At 43.7% G+C, this 12,916-nt stretch overlaps 1 protein-coding gene across 3 annotated transcripts in view; it reads left to right on the forward strand.

The window, feature by feature from the left end:
• The window catches only part of daam2 (dishevelled associated activator of morphogenesis 2), a 99,155-nt gene that overhangs the window by 65,595 nt on the left and 20,644 nt on the right, over positions 1-12,916 (forward strand). For all 3 annotated transcript variants that reach the window (XM_023394713.2, XM_023394712.2, XM_023394714.2), the window contains exons 6-11: positions 8,032-8,365; positions 9,129-9,239; positions 9,774-9,877; positions 10,004-10,070; positions 10,210-10,327; positions 10,450-10,588. In XM_023394713.2, the coding sequence (XP_023250481.1) occupies positions 8,032-8,365; positions 9,129-9,239; positions 9,774-9,877; positions 10,004-10,070; positions 10,210-10,327; positions 10,450-10,588 (873 nt within the window). The remainder of the gene's footprint in view (positions 1-8,031; positions 8,366-9,128; positions 9,240-9,773; positions 9,878-10,003; positions 10,071-10,209; positions 10,328-10,449; positions 10,589-12,916) is intronic.

A 12,916-nucleotide genomic window follows, 5' to 3' on the forward strand; every position in this document is an offset into this window, starting at 1 on the left:
CCACTCTGACTGTGTTTGTCTCTCTGCTTGTTTTATATTCAGGTGTGCTTAATTTACCTCATCAGAGGTGTCTGTAATGACTCAATCAACACTATTCAGTAATGCACTTGCACCCATACTGTTCAGAGTGAGTTATCGCTCTTTAGCACACAGATGTTTTTCAGTACTGTAGCCGTGATGTGGGGAGCAGGTGTGTCCCACAGAATATGGGTGTTCAGGGAAAGTCTGGGCAGTGTCTTAATGCCCTGCCAAGTCACACCTCTGTGACAAATGAGAGGCGAAGGCAAAAAGACGGCTTTGTGCTTAAATGTGTGGGATCTATCTAAGCACCGCACCCAAGCATCCCCTTTATGTGTCACTGCTGTGTCGCTTTTGTCTGTATCTATACTGTTTTTATGGGCACATTCTGTCAGACATGCTGTCTGTGCGTATTGAGCTTTGAATGATGTCTGCCTTTGGATGACTGCCTGAAACGGCCGGCCTCGCTCCTTCCCTCCCTCCCTCCTCCTGGCATTTCAGAGGGGCAGCTGGGTCTGGTTGTGAAGAGGTGCCCTTGTGCCCTCAGCCTGCTCTGCAGGGCCACAGGACCCCAAACACATTGTGGGCACGCAGGGTGCCAGGCGGAGCACACAAAGGCAGCACATTGTCAACAAGCCACCCACTGTTGTCACTTTCACCCACAGGCTGATTATAAGCTATTGAAATGACAAGGTGACATGTTCTGGTCATGTGTTCTCTTGCATCTTACTGTATATGGAGTGTGATATGAGCACAGACACAGTTATTTAAAGTGCGCATTTCATTTCATCCCAACCTCATTATAACCCTTCAATATGCAATTTTCTGTTAAGTGTGAAGTAAGTCAAACTGTAGAGGCACCCTGCCTTTAGTTTGTGATGCCTTAAAGGTCCTATGTAGTCTAAAGGTAGATGTCCATGTGTTGTTTGATTATAAAGCAGGTCTAGGTTCTATATTTATACTGTGAAAGTATCAAAGCCTCAGTCCACAGAGAAATGCACACAGCCTGTGTTCAGAGACTGAGCCTTAAAACCAGCCATTAGGACTACTGTAACTTTGTGATGTCACAACAAAACAATTACCATCCTCAGCTATGCCACCAGCATGGCCCACCTGGAGTGTTTACGTGAAATCAACTATAGCCTATTTTTCTTCCATCACTTAGAAAACAGTCAGCCAATCAGATTGGCTCACCTAACTGTTGTTGCTAAAGCTCCAGGGAGAACCTGAAAGAGGAGATTAAAAACTACACTTCTTAAAACCACAAATATATCAACACTTCAAATAAAACACTGGAAAAGTGTCAATATGGATCTTTAAGGCAGATTTCTCCTCACTAGCTAACTGACTGGTCAATGGCTCTACAGTTGTTTTTTAACTCAGTATTCCGCAGGCAAAAAAAGCAGGAATTACAGACAACTCAGGAAAATTAAGATAATTTTATTTAATGGTAAAATAAAATGATGTATTATGACATTTCCAGTGCAGCTGCAGTGGAACATAGACAAAACAACATTTCACAGATCTGCTCATACAACGACTGTCAACTAATCCACTAAGACTTGCGCTTTGAGACAGAGTGCAAATTATACAACAACAATCAGTGGGGGGCAACTTTTTCTCCAGGGTGAGATGGTATGGTCCACTTTAGGGGTGTCTGAAATCGTATGACAAGATTCTTCCGGGCATGAATATGGGAAATAAATTGTCATATTTACAATTACAGGTAAGTAGGATATATACATTTTGACAACAAGGTTGGTAAGACACAAATTAAATCACAACTCTTCATTTCAAAACAACTGGACTGTATCAAATGTCACATATTTATTCTTGCTGTGAGCGATGCTGTTTTTATTTTTTTACCATTTACCAGAAATAGTTACAATCGTTAAACTAATTTAATGGCCCAGATGTCTTATTTCAAATATCAATGTGATTAATTATAAACCGCCATAAAAAGGAGACATTTTTCTTTGGCTTGGATTTACAGCTTATCTCATTCTCTCTGCCAGCAGTTATTGCCTTGTTTATCAGCTGTCAAATGGAGCTTGAAGCATCACATCGGGAGTGTATGTTTACTCACATAAAGCTGAGTCGTAAATCAAGTGGGCATCTGAGTGTAATATGCAAACATTAACTGCTAAAGGCAGCTGTGTAATCAAATCAAATCTACACAGTCTGGTGCACATTTCAGTTTAGCTTCCAAATATTGAAGTATTTACACTGTTGTAGGAACTAATTTTAACTACGCCATTAAGGGTACTTACAAGAGCACCGCTGACCTCCTGGGTCATTTGCACATCTGCACTGATGTTTATGCCCGTGTAGATGAGCAGGCCGTGACGTCACAGCCCTCAATCGCTGTCATTTCCGCGATGAAATAACTTCAGCGGGACAGGAAATGAAGCTTTCCTGCAGGTCACTGAGGCTGTGCTGGCCCAGAATGCACCACTGTCCCGGGCTCATGTCAGTGGAGCATTGCAGTGCTTCCCAGGACAGCTCTCATGGACATTGTTTCTGCAAGCCTCATCCAGCAAGAATACTGACTTGAGTCGACTGCAGCCGTTCCCCTTGCTCCTGTGTCAATAACCCTTTGGACGATTCGCTACCACCACATGCAAATATTATCCTTCAAAACATTTTGCCGCCGGATCTCTCAAAGATTCGGCTTAACAGAGAGTGAACTTTATATCTGTTTTCACATATTACCAGATACATTAGTGGGGGAGCGGAGTATCACACCTTTAAAGAGTCTTGGATGGAGCAATGTTTTTGCTTCTCTCAGAGTGCAGATTTCTCACCCTTTGCTACTTAGCAGTTCAGGGGGAAATGGAGAGAAAAGAGGGGCAGGTGGGTAGATACAGGCAGGTTTAAAGAGACTGATCCTGCCGGTGAGGGAGGTTTGTGTTGGCATGGCAATAAACAGATGGAGAGTGGGAAAAAGGTAGAGTGAAGCACAGGGGCTATACTCTGCCTTTACTTTAATCCCCGTTAGGTTTGGCTTTTCATGTAATTACACACATCCTCTTTGGTCCTGCTTAGAGCACAGAGTTACATGGAGGTAAAATAAGGTTGTCTAGCTTGGTTGTTTCTCAACCTATATGTGTTGAATGGAAACTCCACCAATTTTACATATCAGTGTCTGTTTAGCTGACGGGATGGGATGTTAAAACGCTTTATAAACCTTTTGTGGTCTGCTAAGTTGCCTCAAGTGATGTCACTGGAGTCAGGGTTGTTTGGGGCTGAAGACTACAAGTCTGAAACTGAATCTAACCTCTCTAAGACTGAACTTTTCATCATCCCAGCTAATCAGTCTCTCCATCATGATATCTACATCAAAATCACCTCTTCATCACTCACCCCAGCCAAGGTCTAGAGATCCCTGGGTTTCATGTTCGATGACCAGCTCCCCTTCTCTGACCATGTGTACATTTTTCAGAAAAATCAGGCCTTACCTGACTCAGTACGGCACCCAGCTCTTGGTACAAGCTATGGTTATCTCTCACCTTGACTATTGCAGTGATCTTCTGGCGAGCCTCCCTTCGCACACACTGAAACCCTCACAGGGGGGTCCAGAATGTGGCAGCCCGTGATCTTCGATCAGCCTACAAGAGCACATGTCACTCCGCTACTCATCGACCTCCACTGGCGTACCCATGGCCGCCCAGATCAAATTCACGTCCATATTGCTTGCCTTCAGAGTGACTTCTGGGTCTGTGCCATCTGCTTGAACTCAATCATACAGACAAGGAATGTCATGAGGTATTAGCATCCCTGTGCACAATAGTCCAGACTGTTCTTGTCTGTGTTTCCCAGATGGTGGGACAAGCTACCAAAGTCTATCAGGGCAGGGGCGTCCCTCTCTATCTTCAAGAATCTCTTGTGTCTCACCCTAACATGCCTAACTAGCATTTACTATGCACTTTTCGGTGCACTTCTTTACCTGATCTTTACCTCACTTATTGAATAGATCCAGTACTTTGTACTTACACCAAGGTCTCCTACTGCACTGAAGCTTTAGCGTCGTCCTTCGCTTGTAAGTCGCTTTGGATAAAAAACATCCGACAAAAGAATAAATGTAAATGTAATGAATCATATCTGGGGGCGTTTAGTCAGAAAAAAATGAGCTTACCAGACCGCTGTAGCCTGCTCCTCATCTCTGTTTGAGGGCGGCAGCTCAAGGCTACATTAGCCACTACTATTATAACACACCCAAATCTCCAACTGAACTGTCAGCAGTCGAGTTGCATTGTGGGTAGTGTAGATGCCAGGTTTTGATGAGGGACAAAAAAAGAACAAAAAGATTATATCTAAGTTCCGCTGCATCAGTTTTGATCCCTTCTTGATCCCGACAATGTTATGAGTGCAAAGCTAAATCAGTGGAGTACTCTTCACTCTTCAGGTGTTTGATGAACGTCTCTGAATGTGTGCTGCTGGTTTCATCAACGTGGCCCATTTGAGACCACGTCAGCCACATACACACTCATAAACTGTTCCCTGTGGATTTAATGATAAACCCAGTCCATACGAACCATTCCCTCTGTGCCATGATATACTATACACATCACACATGTGCACTGCGGCCAGGGGTTTTATTGTTATCCTTGAATATGTGTGTTGCCCTTTGTTCAGCCCTTATTTTACCACAGTTAAACACTGGGCCTCACATCAATAAATTATGTGAGCGAGAGCCGTGGTGATATTGTATGACTTCTCTTCCAAATGGCACCAGTGAAGAAACTCCTGGGCCCTTTTCCACATTCTGGCCCATATTTTGTAGTAGAAAGAGACGTGTGTGAATGCATGCGTGTCCCCGTGCCTTGGGGTAGTTGAGTGTGTGTGTGTGTGTGTGTGTGTGTGTGTGTGTGTGTGTGTGTGTGTGTGTGTGTGTGTGTGTGTGTGTGTGTGTGTGTGTGTGTGTGTGTGTGTGTGTGTGTGTGTGTGGACGTGCTGATTAAATGAAGGACGGAAAAGAGGCAGAGAGCACACGATCGCTGGAGCTTGTGTGGAAGTGTTGCACTCTGATAAGTTTGTGCGGTCAGGCTTCGAGAGAGGGGTGAACTTCTGCTCACTGTCTACCACACAGGGGTCATCCGCAGTTCGAAAAGGCAGAGTGTTTTGCCTTTTGTAGCTCAAACCTCAAACAGCCCATTTGGTTGGAATGAATTTCTGAATTTAAATTTGAGCATCTGGATTAGTTTTCCACACTGTCCTGCTCATTTAGAGTGCTGTCTGCCTCTGGTTGAGGGGTTTCACGCTTTTTAGATCAATGGAAATTACATGACCCTCACTGGTTTCTTTAAAGATGGCTCACTCGCAACATTGGTAATCATTTAATGATGTAAAAAAAAGTCAACATCTGAGCCTCTGCAGCTAACCTAGCATCACCTTTGACCATCCTTGGCCCCGACTCAACACACATCGCTGCCATTTTTTGCTCCACTGTCACTTTTGTTGAATCTTTTTTCTCATTCCACGTTCTGTTCCTCTCTTCTTTCTTTTGTCTGTCTGAAGAACTTAATGTGTGTGTGTGTGTGTGTGTGTGTGTGTGTGTGTGTGTGGTTGGCTCGGCCTTTGTATTGTTCAGCTCTGCCTGAGCTCATATCGTATGCAGCAGTTGTCGAGCACTCTCTGTCTTGAACGCAACCCCAGCGGGTTTTCAAGAATGCAGCGGTTGTTCCAAAAAAAGAAGAAAAAAAAAAAAAGTAAAAGAAAAGAAAAAGAGGAGGTCTGCACGCCACTCGGCTGAGCGTGAATGTCAGCGGATAGGAGAAGACAAGAGGAGACTCCAAAGTCAGAAGAGATGGGATCCATTGATTCAAGTGTTCAGTGGAGAGAAAATGAAAGATGGGGGAGGAGGAGGAGGAGAGAGAGTAGCTGGATGTCAGCTTACAAGGTTTTGTTAACAGTACAGAGGATTAGTCACTGTTGAATATCCTTGAAGGAGCCATGCCTGTATGTTTGTGTGAACTTTTTTTTTTTTTTTTGGCGCATGCATCTGTCCTTCCACTTCCCCTGTATATGCACATGCACGTGCATCAGCTTACAGTGCATAGGGTGCGTCCGTGCATGTGTGTGTGTGTGTATGTGTGTGTGTGTGTGAACGTGTTTCTGGCAATGAGTGAAGCTTTGAATCCAGGTCCGCCCTTTTGAACCCAGGCTCCAAGAACAACATCTCTCACCCTCTGCTTTCCATACATTAATCACAAGGATGTTCAGCTTAATTTCTCCTCCGGCCTGCAGCCTCTCTCCCTGTGAGGTGGCCCCGCAAAACCCTCACAGACAGGCGCATGAACATCGCTGGCGTCTTTGCCAGCCAAAGACGTGACACTGTTAGAAGACGAGTATTTTTAACAGTTGGATCCGTCCCGCCTTGCTCTAGTTCCAGTGTCTGTTTTACATCTGAATCAAGTCATATCTAATATATTGGATTTATTTTTCGCCACCTCGGCGTTGAGTTGAGGCTGAGGCTGCGGCGTCTGTGTTCAAACAAGAAGCACATTGTCTGCCGAAAAGGTTGTGTGCGTTCTCTGTGATTTCAATGCATTGTCAAGGACCGCTGTCTGTATGCATGCATGCACGCGGTATGAGCTTCTTGATCTCATCCAGGCGCTGCTGGGAATCAGTGGATTATATGTCTTGTATGAGAGATTTACTGGTCATGCCAGGTAAAGTCTGTGTGTGTGTGTGTGTGTGTGTGTGAGTGTGTGTGCGAGTGCTTATGTTTGCATATACATCTGCTGGAAATCTGGGATTGATCCTCTGTGTAGGGGAGTATAGGATAGTAATTGGATGATTGACATTTTTGCATCATGTTTTTTCCATGCCTTCCTGAGCCAAGACCAGCGGTGGGAGGGTGGTGGAACTTTTGACATCAAAACTATGTATCTGTTATAATGAGCAGCAATAAATCTCCGCTCTCAGACCCGCTCCCTCTTTTCCTCACTGTCTCTTCAATGTTCTGACTCCTTCCTTCTTCTCTCTTCCTCTCTCCCTCCTTCTCTCCCTCTTACAAGCCTTCATTTGTTTGAAATGTATGAGGACTATCAGGAATCTCAGCGAGTGGGAAGGTCATTTACAATACAGCCCACAGTGTGCTCAGTAGATGTGACATCCCTCAATGTTTACATGTCCTGTCGGTCATTTTCTCCCAGAGAGGTTAATGACATGCTGCTTTCTAATTAGTTCAGCTAATGAGGGTTGTCAGCAGGAACCTGGATAATCTCTGAGTGTGAAATCTTAAAGTTTCTATTGTTTGTAATGTATTCAGAAGCTGTTCTTAACCTAAGTTAGTGCTGATGTAATAAATCTATGAAAGGAGCACTTTAACGACAGTTTACTGATATTTAACATGTGAAAACAGTGGCGGAACTTTATGTTGTCATAGCGATGTCATTAGTATTATTGCTGCCTCGGGTTGTGGGCTACAACTTTATACCAGAAAGCCTGTGTTGCAAACTGGAAATGTGGAGATTGAAACATGTGGGCATTTACCAGGAACGGGGATTCTATGGGTTACATTATGAGAACAATAGGATTCAGTGTTTGTGGTCAGGATATCTCGGCCTCTGCTGCTTCCTTTCTGACAGTTGTTTTTTTTTTTTTAAGTAAGTCTCTTGTGAGTTTCCCACCTTTTGGAATTGCTATATTAAATCACTGGGGTATCGTACCTTTTTAATCAGCTGCTTCATTGACAGAACATTAACAAACTATTTTGAAGACTGATTGTTGAGTTACTTATTAAGCCAAACATTTACAGATTCCCGCTCCTCATTATTGGATGGTTAGCCATGAAAGTTTGTAGCTACCTTCATAGGATGAAGGCCTCAGACTTTGATCAAAAATTTCATCTGTTCAGTCCTTTGGTTTATGAGTAAATACCTGCAAATCTAATGGTTTTCGATTCAGTGTCAGTTATACTTTGTGTTAAGTGCTGATTAGATCACACCTTACTCTCCAGCTATGATACTTGTCTTAATCTGTGCTCATCTTCCTTCCTGCCTCCATCAGGTTTGTCACACGCTTCATCGAGCTGGACGGCCTCACCTGCCTCCTCAACTTCCTGCGCAGCATGGACTACGAGACGTCAGAGAGCCGCGTCCACACCTCCGTCATCGGCTGTATCAAGGCCCTGATGAACAACTCGCAGGGCCGGGCTCACGTCCTGGCCCACCCGCAGAGCATCAACACCATCTCGCAGAGCCTGCGGACGGAGAACATCAAGACCAAAGTGGCGGTGCTGGAGATCCTCGGGGCCGTGTGCCTGGTACCTGACGGACACAAGAAGGTGCTGCAGGCCATGGCGCACTACCAGAAATACGCTGCTGAGAGGACTCGCTTCCAGGTGAGAGAAACTTTATTTATTTATTTATTTATTTTCTTAGCAATGTCACAAAGTGATTTTATAAAAAGAAATAAAACCAGACAAGAACATGAGCACTGAGGAAGAAAATAAATAAGATCAAATAAATAGGAAAAAACTGTATAAATAAAAACATATGTCAAACATTTCTAAAATACTTAGGGAGCATTAGCTGGAGACATGGAGCAGACAAGGACTATGGGAAAGGGCAGACAAAATATTTCAGAGTGATGCTTAAATAAATCACACTGTGGTCATTTTGATGAGTTGGAGGCTCGTGCTGTAGTGCCTCAGACTCTTGGCCTCAGGTTAAATCAACACACAGGACATATTAAAGGCAGGTGAGGACATCAGAAGTTATGGAGGTCAGGGAATGTGTAATGCTTTAGTGACTAGCAGGATTCTGAGTCAACAAGCCACATCTCACGCGTCCCTCGGGGTGTGAGCAAATCATGCCACCTCGGGCTAAGCTAACACAACAGGAGCTGACTGATTCAGAACTTACGAGGCCTTTTAATGTTGGTTTGAGTTATGATTAAGCTGCTGAAGTATGTCGGGGGGGGGGGGTCAGTGGAAGAGACAGAGAAGGGTGTGAGGAGTGAAAACGAGTGGCCGTGTGTCACCTAGGTGTCGTCAGTGTTGTGTTACACCAGCTCAGTTTTTGATAAATCATAATGTCTCCAGTGAATTGTTGCTTTTGTCACTGACACAGTTGCTAACTCTCCCATCTGTCCTGATCATTTAGACGCTGCTGAATGAGCTGGACAAGAGTACGGGCCGCTACAGAGACGAGGTCAACTTGAAGACAGCCATCATGTCCTTCATTAACGCTGTGCTGAACGCTGGAGCTGGGGAGGTCTGCATGAACACCCATGTGCCTTTTTAGATTCACACTATCAACAAACATAGGCAAACCTTAGCTGAATATAGTGGGAAAATAATCATGTTCGTTGTTGAGGTGAAAAAGTAATTGTATGTTACAACCAAGCCAAAATACCTGCTTAAATTTAAATTAAAAAAAAACATTTCGGGAAATATATGCTATAAATAGAAGCTCGACACCACTGTACAGTAAATATGAATCTACAGCTTGCATCCAGTTAGCTTAGCTTAGCATACAGACCGGAAACATGGACAAAAACAGCAAGCCTGGCTCTGTCCAGCTGTAATAAAATGAGCCTACCAGAAACACATTTTGTCAACACTGGCTTCAAATTTACCGCAGACACATGAAAGTGAAATTTTCTCATCTAAATCTGTATATCGCAAACATGTACAATCCAATATGAATGTGATTTGTTTGTCAAGGGCTTGTTTGGTCTTTGCGCTAAAAGTGTGTTTGTGAAAAAGTTTGATCGCCTTGTCTTATTGTTAACGCTTGTGTTTCCAGGACAACCTGGAGTTCCGTCTCCACCTAAGGTACGAGTTCCTGATGTTGGGCATCCAGCCCGTCATCGACAAGCTCCGAGAACATGAAAACGCCACTCTGGATAGGTGAGAATGAACCCTAATGAAATGATCACTATTCTGTGTTGCAGACCAAAGAAGGGGTGGTTCTGTGTAAGAAGTTCTCTCAACCCCATTGTATTTAACTACTACTGCTACTCTGTTGCTCTCTAGGCATTTGGACTTCTTTGAGATGGTGCGGAATGAGGATGACTCGGAGCTGGCCAAAAGATTTGATATGGTGAGTAATATACTCCCCAGACAACAGTCTATTTTGTTGTCAGATTGTGACATCAGAGACTTCACTATTTTGCCTGTGTGAAGTCAAACAGAGCAATTGTCAGACTCCATTCAAAAGTGGTTGTGTTTCTTCTTAACAGGCCCATATAGATACTAAGAGTGCCGGTGCCATGTTTGAGCTGGTCAAGAAGAAGCTGAGCCACACAGATGCCTACCCCCACCTCCTCTCCATCCTCCAACACTCCCTGCAGATGCCCTGTGAGTAGCTGCATACAGGTTTCCATGTATCTGAGGTCTGGGGAAAACCTTTGATCATATATGGAGTGTACCAACTTTAGATATTGAACTCATACCAGTTTACTTGGACTACCCTCATCCAGATAAGCGTGGCGGTGGCAGCCTGCAGCACTGGCAGCTCTTAGACAGGATCCTCCAGCAGATAGTCCTACAGGACGACAAGGGGGAGGACCCCGACATCGCCCCTCTGGACAACTTCAGTGTTAAGAACATCATTCGCATGTAAGTGGAACTTTCTTATCCCCAACCGAAGTGCAAACTTGAAAGGGGTCATGCGGTATATTTCCTCCTCTGATGCATTTACATGAACGTATAAGTTATTTTGTTTTATCTGAATGATTATCACATGGTTGTTCACCATCCTCAGGCACTTCTGTACTGTGAGAGGTGATCCAGGCCAAAGATTATACTGTGATTTATACCAGTGTCCATCGCTTTCTCCATGCCTCTTTTTAAAAGCTTCCTCTTATCCACTCAAGCTGTAAACACGCTCTCGTTTCTGGAAACATCTTGTGGTTAATGCGTCCAATCAGCATCACCTCTAATTCACAACCTCTAATTCACTTCAAAGAGGCAGTGGAATATCATGAGTTATGCATCAGAGCTTTGGTGGAGGGAAACGTTTACAGTCATCATGTGTAATAAGGACTTTTAACACTCTCGGTTTGCCTATTCTTCCTTTCGAGCTATTGTGCCAGTGATGGCAGAGGAGAATGTGACTGCACGGGAAGATTAGGTGAAGTGAAGGTTTGCAGCATGGGGCCGTGGGCAGAGTCGGAGGAAGCCAAAGTGAATCGACATGAAAGCGGAAGATGGAGATCAAAAAGAAATTGCTCTAATCGCATTAAGTAGGATAGGCCGGCCAAGTCAGCCATGTTTAGGTGCGGTGAAGCAGTCACTTGGCTTCATGTAGGACACAACGGGGGAAGTAATCATTTGAAAAAGGAAAACCAAGCGTTATGACTTGGAAGTAGGTGTTTCGCATATGTCATCATGGGCAGAGTTTACACTGTCGCTCAGAGAGATTTGTTTCCAAATGATCATTGACATTTGCTGGTTTTTGTGGTCGTGGGTTTTCACTGAATTTTGAAACTAATCCGGACGTGTGTAGGTAGTGTTAAAAGATGGCATTCAGGGCTTTGTCTATACAATACAATTGGTGTGTGTTTCTCTTTTTGACGTGCTGTCATTCTTCTCTTTCACCATCTTTCTCTTCCACCCTCCTCCTTTTTGTTATTTCTGAACCAAGCTTGATGATGAAGATGAATGTGTTTAGTCTCAGCAGTGAAAGCACCGTAAAATATGTTGCGTGGTAAAACTTTGGCACCAGCTAGCTCCTACTTTGTTCACTAATTCAGCCGCCATTATTTGTGCAATCAGCACACTTGGAAATTCTTTCCAGTAGCATACAGAAAGCGAAGCTGGACACTGGACGTCCATTACTGTCCGCTGCAGATTCATCACCGTGGTCAAAACCTACGCCTCACTTTACGTTACTGCCAAAGAATTGTTGTGTTTCCATAAACTCTCTTAGAGTAAATTACGCCTGGAAAAAGAGCGCATAAACTGAGATCCCCACATTGTCCTGGCTCTGTGCCGGAGGCCCCGACAGTTAACGGGTGCAAACGCACAGTCTCGTGCCGTGCCGCTGGAGCGGGGGGGGCGGGTTAAAACAACTGTTAAAACAACGAGGAGACTAAGCCATTCATCATCTGCGGTCACCATGACGATGGGTCTGACTAATCACGCGTGCTCTTGACCCAAAATTAACACTCTTGTACAAATCATATTTTTCCACAGCTATGTTAAAGGCATTTATCCGACCAGTCAACAATACAGTCATTGTGTATTTTTGTTTTAATGAGGTGTAATTAAAACTGTACTGACTTTGTAATCAAGTTCAGACAGCGCTGCTCACTAACACAAACACTTAGAAGACCTAAATCTGATTAATGACCAATTTGCCTTTAAATGGCCTTGTGGATTTCCTCGTGTGAATTGATTGCAAGCATTAGAGTGTGAATCATCACCACAATGAAGTTACTTTGTCCTCATTGGCCTCAGCACTATTCCTTTTCAGACGTTTATTCTCGCATTCTCTCTTTTTTAATGCTTGTTTAAACTCTGTTCTTAGTGACACTGAAACATGTCTATTCTCTCAACTCTAGCTGTGGCTACCACCGATGCTCAAGGTTTCCCTTTCCAGTCTTTATTCATCCCAAAAGATTCCATTCAATCATCTTTTCATTCTTCTTTCATTCATTTTTTACATGGACTTCATATTTTTCTCTTTTCCTCTGATTGCTTCATTATCAAAAACACTCATTTCTCACTACTGGATCAGTGTAACCCTGTTTAACCTCAAGCTTTCTGCAGAACTAAGTGCCAGGATTCATAACTCTAAATATAATTGATTTCAGCCATGCAGGATTTATTTTAGCACTAATTTTTCTTCTATGCAGCTTATAAGAGCAATCTGCATCAACCCAGTCAATGCTAGTAATGAATCTAATGACTCACAAAAAGAAAGTCAAAAATTAGCGTCACAGA

Source organism: Seriola lalandi, unplaced genomic scaffold (genome assembly GCF_002814215.2).
Source record: "Seriola lalandi dorsalis isolate HSWRI2012SDOR001 ecotype SW California unplaced genomic scaffold, Sedor1 jcf7180002054953, whole genome shotgun sequence".
In the NCBI taxonomy this organism is placed as follows: domain Eukaryota; kingdom Metazoa; phylum Chordata; class Actinopteri; order Carangiformes; family Carangidae; genus Seriola; species Seriola lalandi.